The following is a 10,345-nucleotide window of genomic DNA, read 5'->3' as shown; positions in this document are numbered from 1 at the left end:
AAGCTCACAGTGCCATACAGTTAATTTTGGAGTAAAATACAGCTGCTGATGAACAGTGCACAGCAACAGCAATCTAGGCAAAGCTCGAATGAAGCTTTGGGAGGGTTTCTCTTAGCACTGTATGTAGAGCTGCGTGCAGGATTAATCCCAGCAGTGAGTGCTGGAAGTGTGAGGAGCACATCGGTGTCCATGTGACACCCACAGCCTTGTGGTGATTGACACTCAGCTTTGTGAAGATTCACAGCTTTGCATTGTATAAGAAGACTTGTATAAGTTAATGGGGTATTTAGCCATTAGGTTGTCAGAGTTCTGCTGGAATAATTAGTAGATTTGACACTATCCACTGGAATTAAGCATAAAATCACTGCTGGTAACATTCAGAATTGGCACAAATATTAGAAGCCTGGTCTATAATGATGAGATGAACATAGTCTTATAGAGGGATTTGCTTCATTTGATAATTTTATCATTCAATCCAAAGCCAAATCTGAAGTTATGCATCTCGGGGTGGAGAGTTCAGGCAACCCTTCAGCTGTCCTAAGAAACGGTGACTCAAAAAATACACGGGAGCAAAGCAGGTGAGTAGTCGAACATGAACTCCCAGGGTGGTGCTAGGCAAAAATCTACTAATGCAACTCTTGAGAGACAGTGAAAGAGAGAAATGAGTGGGAATGGGAGGTGATTTTATGTTTTGGCATGATGGCAATGAAATAAGTTGCTGAAGGCCTATATCCACTTTCAGGGTACGCATTTGAGAAGAATCTCAAGGTGCTAGAGAGAGAGCAGAGCACCAAAAAGAGCTAGAAAAAAAGGCTGTGTAATGAAGGACTTCAAGACCTTGACCTATTGAAACTGTCATAAAGAAAGCTGAGAGGTGTCAGAATGGACAAGTATCTTCAGAGAGAGAAGACAATCATATGAAAGGATTCCTTCATCACCTGGAGAATGGGCATCCCCACTGTCATGAACAGGGGCTGGAGTGAGGTGAAATTACAATCATCGTAAAGTTTCATCATGAGATGAAAGGGGATTGCAGGTTCTTCATTTAACTGATTAATTAATCTTTATGGAAGGTGAGCTTTTACCTACCACCAGTCACTGGGCCATACACAGGACTGTAGAGTAAAACTGTGTAGTGCCTCCCAGTCTTCAGGTGTAAATGTAGTTTGGAAGCTGAATCTTAGTGGCTCAGAGTGGCCTTGCAAAGTTGATTGATAGGAGAGATTTCTGTGACTACTTGTAGTGCTAAAGAACCATCTGGCTGTTCATTATGTTACAAGGATGCCAGCATCACTAAGGGATAACCATGTGGCTAGTGGGCGAGTCCTGCTGTCAGGTATACTTGTATCCAGAGGTCAGCAAAAGCAGAGAGCCATTGCTGGTAAAACAGAGGCACTGGAGTTTGAGGTTAGTTATCCAAAAAACTGGGGATGGTGGAATCCATCTGGATCTGAATGTGGCCGTACCTCCTCCTACTAAGGAGGGGCTTGCTTGGGAGAAGAGGGATGCCCCAGCCCTCCTCAGCCTGGGTCCTAGGGAATTCATTAGTCCTTACATACCCACGGAGGAAGGGACCTAGAGATACAAGCACAATTTGGTCACTCAGAAATGAGTTCTGGTTCTTTAGCATCAGTCTGACATTTCAAATGTGCCTTTTAAGGAGAAATCGGGATTGGGTGTGTGTGTGTAATTGTGTGTAATTCTTGAACATCCCCAATAGAATTGATTGTAGGCTTACTTAAGATAGTTACCAGCTACAACTTACCTGCCTACATCTTATTGCTAGTTGCTTGCAAGGAGCCAAGGGATGGGTCACAGAGCCAAAACCAGCCCCTTGCTCATGCCACCAGAGCATACTTAGCTCCAGCTGCTAAGCAGGGGACGTACTGGGCTGTGCACTCCCCTTCTGCTCTTTTTCCACTCCTTTACACTGTGCGAGATTAATAGCCCTAATCTGCATGCTGCTGCAACACAGAGCACGTTCTAATGATTTTAATTACAGTTGCTGCAGCCAGAATCTGACCTGGCTGCTGTTGTGCCAGGATGAGCGCTGGGTGGGTGTGACTGCACATGGGAGGCTCCACACCACTCCTGGTTTTTGATCTTGGGCATCTACGATCGGAAGGTGTCTTTGAAGGCAATTGCCCTTTCATCCAATGCCTGGACACTTCATCATTTGCAAACTAAGTTTTGCACATAACTTTCTTGAAGGAGAAATAATCGCAATGTTGCCAGCCTGGAAACTCCTGTCTGCTACAGCTGTCAGTTGAAATTCCAGTTCTCCATTGGCAGTTAGGGCTTTCCAGACTGTTTTCCGGCAACTGTGGCAGCAAATTAAATAGCATATGTCATTTTGCATCTTGGAAGTCTCCACACTACCAGGCAGAAAGCAGACCATGGGAGGATGTGGAGCTACCTCTTCATTTTGCATGGTACACAGATCCTTCGCCCTGCCTGAGCTTTCTGGCAATGATGGGCCAAAAAAAACCTGAATGCAGTCATGGAACAGCACTGAAGGGCTGAGTGCCTGGGGCCAGGGACAGCTCAACGCAGCGCTGTCCCCAAACCCTGTCTCTCTCCATAAGGTCCCCAACACAGGCACCCCCAGCCTTCCCGACATGTACCACCCATGGCATTTTCCTCATTCGTGTTGAGATCTACTAAAGAATGTGGGAAACACTTTTTTGTTGTGATTATGGATAATTTGGGTAAGAGTTAACAGGAGACTCCAATCTAGTCAGATGCAATGAGAAGGGAGCCCTCTGAAAGCTATTCAGCAGCATGCCAGAGCACAACAAGACATTATTTACAGTGTATGTGTTTTTAACATGACTTGAAATTCATAAACTATAATACTGACAGCTCAGCTGTGCTTCTTCACAGCATTCCATCCAAACCAGGAGATTTTTACAATTTGTACTGTCGTCAGAGCTGGTTAGGACCTTTAGGGTGGAACATTTGATTTGGCAAAGCTATGCTGCTTGACAGAAGTGGTTGCAGAATCACAGGATGGTTTGAGTCAGATCATCTAGTCCACCCCCCTGCCATGGGCAGGGACATCTTGCACTAGATGAGGTTGCTCCAAGTCCCATCCAACCTGGTCTTGAACACTTCCAGTAGTGAAGCATCCACAACTTCTCTGGGTAATCTGGCTCATTTAATCTTCTGTTGGGAGGTTTCTCAGGTCAGCGCTGGAAGCAAAGCCACTCACAATCAGAAGAAGGACACCTCTTGATCTGGGTTAGAGATGCAAATCTGTGAGTCCTAGCTCACAGGCAAAGTGTATTCCAGGATAGTGTCTCTTTGGCTCTGGCTCTCTCTTTGCTTTCTTCAATTATGTTTCTCTATTAACATTTTCCAAGGGTTATGTTTTTGTTCCACATCAAACCAACACAGATCCTGCAGCATTCCTCAAAGGATGCAACTCCCGTTTGCTTGGCTGGCCCAAGTTATCATGGAAATTATTAGTTTCCTTAAGTATTAATGGTACTCATCCAGAAATACAAGCTTGCCCTGTTTTGATCTGAAACACCATGCACAGAAAGGAGAAAATTCCATGTAGCACCACAGACATCATGCTTGCAGGAAGGTGGTATGTTAATTAATAAAGTCTGGGAGCCACTGGTTTAACATATTAACGAATTTGTTATGCAGAGAGAAATGGAAAGATATATTTCCTTATTAGATTTGTGAATGTCTGATACTTTCATTGTACTTCTGTTCTATTTTGTTTCTTTCTTACAAACACTCTAAGAGTGTTTTATAATGGTATTATTGCATTAGATAATTATTTCAGCAAAGGGAAGGGGAAATAAGGGGATATAGGCCTCATGAATGTATTCAGAACTTTAAATAGGAGGGACAGCCTTGGTGGTAGACCCTGGAAGAAAGATCTTTTTATAACCAATGATCTGTGGTGGGTAGGATCTGCTTAAGAGCAAATAAGGAGATGAGGCAGTGGGTTAGAAGCATCAGGAGAAAAGAATTGTGTTTGTTCCTGAGGATGTTGAACATGAAGCCCCACTGAACTGGACTGATAGGCATGTGAATCAGAGAGATGTGGCAGTAGGCTCTGTGACTTCATGTCTTCATTAATACAAGGAGGAGAGAATCTACCTTTTTTACAGGCTGCAGTGAGAACAGTGGGCATAACCTGGCTGAGGCTGATCTGACCCTTTAAGTGCAGTGGGTTGAACGGACACTTCAATTTTTGAAGTGCCTCCAGAGGGTGCATGAAATGTCGGAACGTACAGAAATGTCATCTCGGATCTGCAAGCCTCTGAGCTGCTGCCAGCCCAGCTCAGTGCTGCTCCAAGACTGGTGAGACCAGAGCTCTCTCTTCCCCCAAAGCGGAGATGACATTTCATGGAGCTAAGCACATTAGGAGGTATTTGCCTGCTCCAGTATGGCCATTGATAGCCCTAACCAGCAGAGCTGGTTGAATCACCCCCTGGGCAGAAGCCAGCCTGTGGGTTCTAAGTTGGACCACAGAGCTGCAGGGAGCTGAGAAGTTGTTAGTCAAAGGATGTGAGATAATGGGTAGGTGGGGATTGCAGTGCCTTTGGCAAATAGTGACTTAACTGATGTGGGACAACCCACTTGCATGGCTGTGCGCAGGGCTAGGCAAACAGCACTTCGAGCAAGTCATAGGAAAAACTGAGGTTTGTGAGGCTGCGTGGAGTACTTAACATCTTACTTTAACTTACTTTAACTGCTGGACATTCTTTTGCTTGGTCCACTAGCATTCTTCACAGAATTAATCATGTTGTGAGAGGTACCTGTGGAAACCTTAGTGTGAACTTAAATTTCTTTGTTAGGAATTCCTGGACATCAGGAAAAAGTTTTTCACAGAAAGGGTCATTGGGCACTGGCACAGGCTGCCCAGGGAGGTGGTTGAGTCACCTTCCCTGGACGTGTTTAAAAGACAGGTGGACGAGGTGCTGAGGGGCATGGTTTAGTGTTTGATAGGAATGGTTGGACTCGATGATCGTGTGGGTCCTTTCCAACCTAGTGATTCTGTGATTCTGTGACTATTACCCAGCTGTTTCCTTCTGCACAGTCCCAGTGACTTGAGTAGACAGATGTTCATTTTTAAGGCTTTCTACACCTGAGAAAATCTTCAGGGGAGAAAATGGGTGGAGGTTTGAAATTCTTCATTACAGTCCATATTTTTGCATTACTATAGCACTTAAAAACTCTAGTTCTGCGTCAAGAGACAAGGAATAGAAGACAGTGATTCCTGGTGGAGTTCCCATGAGCATGGGGTTCTGGCTCAGGGTTCAATGTACAACCGGGGCAGAAGCTTACGTTGGGGCAGTAGCCACACTGGAACATAGCAGTGGGTATTTGACAAGAGTTTCAAGAGATGAAACTTTCCATGACTGCACATAGACTCGGGGATTCGCTCCCAAAACTCCCATGGCTATTTTTCAGCTGATTTAGCAGCTCCCTGAGGTCACTTTGTGGGTTTCATTGGGTTTTCTTGCAAAATTCTAAGGAAAACAGCCTTATTCTTACCCATACTAAGGTCTTTTAACTGCCCTATCTAAAGAAAAGTTATGGCCTGTGCCCTTTATAACCCACTTAGCTTCATTGCAACCATTTTGGCCACTGTAAAGAGAACACAGCCCAACATAATTATTTTTTATTCTGACACATACACACATACAAAAGGTTTGGGATAAGAATAGAAATATTTTAACAGATTGCTTCTGGATGCAGTAGGTAGAATGAAGGGCCAGATTCTGCCCTTAGGCCCGGCAGATGAACACTGGTGTAGCTCTCTAAAATCAATAAAATTACTCTGCACTCACACAGTGTCAGATTAGAAGCTACGAAATCAAAACTGAACTCTATGAAATCTGGTTTGGCAGTGCTCATCAAGCCATAAACCCCCTCTATAGCTACTTAGAAGTGGTTCTCTGTCTCAGAAAAATAAGCAGTATTAAATCTGACTTTATAGCCCCACCAGGTTAGATGCTAATACCTCCATCTCATTGAGAAGACAGTAAACTCTTATTTCTAGTGGTGCCACACTATTATTTTCTGAGTCATATAATGCTGCTCCTTAAATTCCTCGTTAGTTCAAGTTTACTCACTGAATCCTAACTGCTTTGGGTCCAAGATAAGCTACACTAGGGGAGAACCTTATTCCTGAAGAAAGAGAAGATATTTTCCAAACCTAGCATCTGTTGGAATCTATGGAGAAGGTGTAATAGTGTGCTTCTATTTTTGCATGGAAAATGGCTCAGCAGAGGGCATAATGATGCATGAATATCAGTGTATGTCTGCTTTCTCACTGTCAGTTCCTCAGAGTTAGGGGGCTGGCAAAGGATGACAGTAATGAGAGGGATGCAGACAGCCCTCCCCATTACTTATGAGGGCAGCAGGGGGTCTTGCTTGCTTCCAATGCTTTCTGCAGATAGGTAGCTGCCAGCCAGTAATGCTGCTGCTCTTTGCAGGTAGACAACTCCATTTCTGCTAGCTGCTTGGCTCAGTTTGACATTTTATACTACAGCTCAACATAGTGTGACAATGCAGCTGATTCACTGCTCCATGGCTGCAATCACATCGTCTCAGGGGACACAGTAGGAGTACGAGTGTGAACTCTGGCTCTCCTCCTAGCCTGACTTGTGGGACTTGAAAGAGAGGGATGTGCTGTGTTTAAATATTCATGCATACACCCTTAGCTGTAATGCTTAAGCTTTCAGGTATTTTAGGTCAGAGCTAGTCTTCTAACCAGCCTGAAGCTATGCTGCACTGTGCTATAATCCTGATAATTTTTTTCAACTAAATGTGCTCGAATCTAGTCATTTTCCCGATGGCTCACCTCCAAGGAAAATGGTGTCGATCATTTGGTAGGTTTCAGGGTTGAGCGTGAGTCAGCTCTGAGTCAGGCAGCAGCTCCAGCTCCACAAAGTGCTGGTCCGCCTGTGCTGGCATGACCCGTGGGTCTGCAGCCCTGCAATGTCTGCTGCTTCTGAGCCTGCCCAGCAGCACCGTGTGGGAGCCCAGGTGCCGGGCAGTCGCAAAGCAAAGGGGCAAGTCCACAGCCACGTGCTTTTGGCTGTTTACATGCTGCAAAGCCCTCTCGGCCTCAGAAAATGGTGAGGTGTACAGATGATGCTGGCACCAGGCAGGGAGACAGAGACAGAGAGTCGTCTCACCGCCTGCAGATGTGCCCATCCAACTGGGGTGCGGGTACACTGAGTCACTGCTGCACGAAGAATCTCTCTCCCCAGAGCCAGGAAGAAGCACGGAAGGAGTTTTGTCCAGAGACCTCTGTCCATGGCACGGTGCTTTTGTTTATATTCACATTTATATTAAGTAGGGTGGTGTCCCAGTGCTCAGGGAGTGGAGAGCAAAGCCAGATGCAGTCTTGAAGGTAACAGTCACGGAGTCTGTTGTGCAAATCAATGTGACTGACAGGTTCCCTGCTCTCTTTTTGTCTTTCTCTCTCCCTTCTTGGTGGTGTGATTGAAGCAACGCCCTGTGAAGCAGTCCCTGAGTGCCTGCATGTGCCGAGAGTCCCACTGGAAATGCCTCCTCCTTTCCATCCTCATGTACGGCTGCCTGGGTGCAGTGGCATGGTGTCAGCTGGTCCAGGTCACCAAGCTCAGCTTTGATAGTTCCTTCAAGGGCAAGTCTATGATCTACCATGACAGCCCGTGCTCAGATGGCTATGTCTACATCCCTCTGGCCTTCCTCTCCATGCTGTACGTGGTCTACCTGGTGGAGTGCTGGCACTGCCATGTCAAGAGAGAGCTGCAGTACAAGGCAGATGTGGACAGTGTCTATGAATGCATCAACCGCATGCAGCAAGCCACTCCATGCATCTGGTGGAAGGCCATTAGCTACCACTTTGTGCGGCGAACCCGGCAGGTGACCCGGTACCGCAATGGCGATGCCTACACCACTACACAAGTCTACCATGAAAGGGTCAACACCCATGTGGCTGAAGCCGAGTTTGACTACTCTCATTGTGGATACAAGGACATCTCCAAGGAGCTCTTGGGCCTGGAGAGTTACACAGCCACCAAGCTGAGGTTCACCAAGTGCTTCAGCTTTGCCAATACTGAGTCTGAGAACTCTTACCTGACTCAGAGGGCTCACTTCTTCACAGAAATTGAGGGTCTTGATGACTACATGGAGGTGAGGGAAGGCATGCAGCTCAAAAATGTGGACTTTAAAGAGCTTATGATGGCCTACGGGGACCCAGATCACCTTCCATGGTATGTATCCCACTATGCTTTCTGGGTGGCAGCTATCCTGATGATCTCATGGCCACTCAGGGTACTCATAGAGTATCAAACTGCTTACGTTCACTACCATGTGGAAAAGCTGCTAGGTCTGGAGTACACAGCACCCACTGTGGAGGAGGAGCCCTTGTACCGGTATCGCATGCCACGAGACACCACGCAGGACAGCACCGAGCTGGAGTGGCACATCTGCACCAATCGGCAGTTGATCCCCAGCTACTCGGAGGCCATGCTCATGGACCTGGCCAACTCCCCAGCCTACAACAGCTATGCGGTGTGTCGGTATGGTGAAACAGCCCATGGCTGTGAACGCTGCAATCGTGCCTCCAGCACCTCCTCCATCTTCTCGCGCCATGCTTTCCGCAGCTGCAGTGGCAACTCCCACATCTCCCTCAACACCAGCCGCTTCTCTCTTTGCCGTGTCCATGGCTCACACAGGACAGGCCTCTGGAGGAGCCGCAGCAGCAGCATCGCAGACCGGGGCTGCCAGGATGAGCAGTGCTGCTCCTACTCCAGCCAGCTGGCTGTCAATGAAAACCCCCCAACCTACCACGATGCTCGCTTCTTCCCTGTCCTGATTGTCCACAGGCCAGAGGGGCACAATGGGCAGCATTTCAGATGCTCCTCCTGCCTGGAGACCTCTCTGTGACAAGTCTCCATGGTTTCTCTGCATCTCTGCCCCAGGACAGGGCTCGCAGAGCTGCTGTTGGCAGGGACCCTGCAAGCATTGGTCTCCACAGGAGGTGAGCGGGACGAGCTTCAGCTCTCTCCCCTGCTACTGCAAGAGGATGCAGTCACTCTGATCAATGGATAACCTCATTTCCAAAAGCTTCACTTCCTCCTTCAGTTGATCTCCCTAGTCATTTGTTCCCCTCTTCATTTCGCTCTTTCATTCCCAAACCTTTCTCTGCTCCTTGGTTCCCTGCCTCTCCTCCCATCCCATCCTCAGCCTTTATTTTACATTTGACCTCTGTTGCTGCTGGAGGACTTGTAAACCCTGTGCTTTGCAGTGTATTTGCTCTCTTGGATGCCCTGCAACGTAAGAAACTTAGAGCAAGGCAAAAGGCACGCTGCCAGCCAGAGTGAAGTCAGAAGGAGAATTCAGATCTGCCGCGGCTGAGTCACCTCCTGCAAACCCCCCCAAAAAGGTGCTTTTAAAATTTACTTTATTTTCACCAGTCTTTTTCCTGTTCTGTCTTCTCTCCTTTCTTCATGTTCTCCTCCTTTAACCTTTTTTTTGTCCTCAGTTTTCTCACTTCTGCTTTTGCATTTTTCAGGGGGGTTGTCACTGAGGATATCCTTCAGGGTGTAATTGCCTTCCACTGAGCAAAAATAAAGTATTCACAGCACAAATATCACCAACTGCTTATACAACCATAGGCTATGCCCCCAAGGAATGCTGAGGACTTTCTTTCCAGAGCAGTGACATACACCAATAAAGCAAAAAGCCCTTTGTTCACCTTGCCCTGCCTGGTCTGCAACAGAGATGCTGCTGCGTGTCCAGTTGTAGTTAAACTTGTCCAGCTCCACCCCTGTTAGCAATCGTCCAGAGCCATAATGTAGATCAGTGCCCTGTTAGTCTCACTATTTTTAGAACTCTGGGTTTGGTTTGTGGTTGTCTCATTCCTACCACTTGCTCAGAGCAGCACAGGCTGTACAAGGAGAGAGGTGCTGGAACAGGAAGGGTAAATATGGTATTAACCCTCCCACTGATAGTCTGGAGTTGTTATGAAGCTCTTCCACCCACAGTGTCTATTAGAGCAGTTGCAGGACTGCTGTACGTTACCCTTGGCTTTACATGTGCCCTGGGGAGGGGTTTTGGCCCATAGCCCACTGTTGTCTTCCCACCTTCCCAGACGGGATGTGGTGCCACCCCGGCCCCGGGCAGGGAGCACAGCTGGGAGCCAGCCCCACTGGCCGCTCCTGCCGGTGCTCCAGGGTCTTCCCACAATGCATTCCCTGGAGCAGGTGCAGCACCTTCCAGAAACCATCAGATTAGTCTCAGCAGTGCCAAATCCAGAAGGTGCCCCACGGCAGTAGAGTGGACCCCTGCACTCTGGTCTGTGGGCTGCCCTCCTGGCCTGGCC

The 10,345-nt window shown here is 47.4% G+C and overlaps 1 protein-coding gene across 2 annotated transcripts; it reads left to right on the top strand.

Moving 5' to 3' along the window:
- Nucleotides 1-373: 373 nt before the first annotated feature.
- On the top strand, nt 374-9,444 carry LOC138721219 (transmembrane protein 151B-like). 2 transcript variants are annotated; one of them, XM_069858104.1, is made up of 2 exons: nt 374-578; nt 7,483-9,444. In XM_069858104.1, the coding sequence occupies exon 2, from the start codon at nt 7,516-7,518 to the stop codon at nt 8,905-8,907; it is 1,392 nt and encodes a 463-aa protein (XP_069714205.1). In that variant the 5' UTR covers nt 374-578; nt 7,483-7,515; the 3' UTR covers nt 8,908-9,444. The 2 variants fall into 2 exon arrangements, with proteins under 2 accessions (XP_069714205.1, XP_069714204.1); XM_069858103.1 differs by lacking the exon at nt 374-578 and adding an exon at nt 944-984.
- The last annotated feature ends 901 nt before the right edge of the window (nt 9,445-10,345 follow it).

Source organism: Phaenicophaeus curvirostris, chromosome 5 (assembly GCF_032191515.1).
Source record: "Phaenicophaeus curvirostris isolate KB17595 chromosome 5, BPBGC_Pcur_1.0, whole genome shotgun sequence".
Classification (NCBI taxonomy): Eukaryota; Metazoa; Chordata; class Aves; order Cuculiformes; family Cuculidae; genus Phaenicophaeus; species Phaenicophaeus curvirostris.
This window is presented reverse-complemented; position numbering and strand designations above follow the sequence as displayed.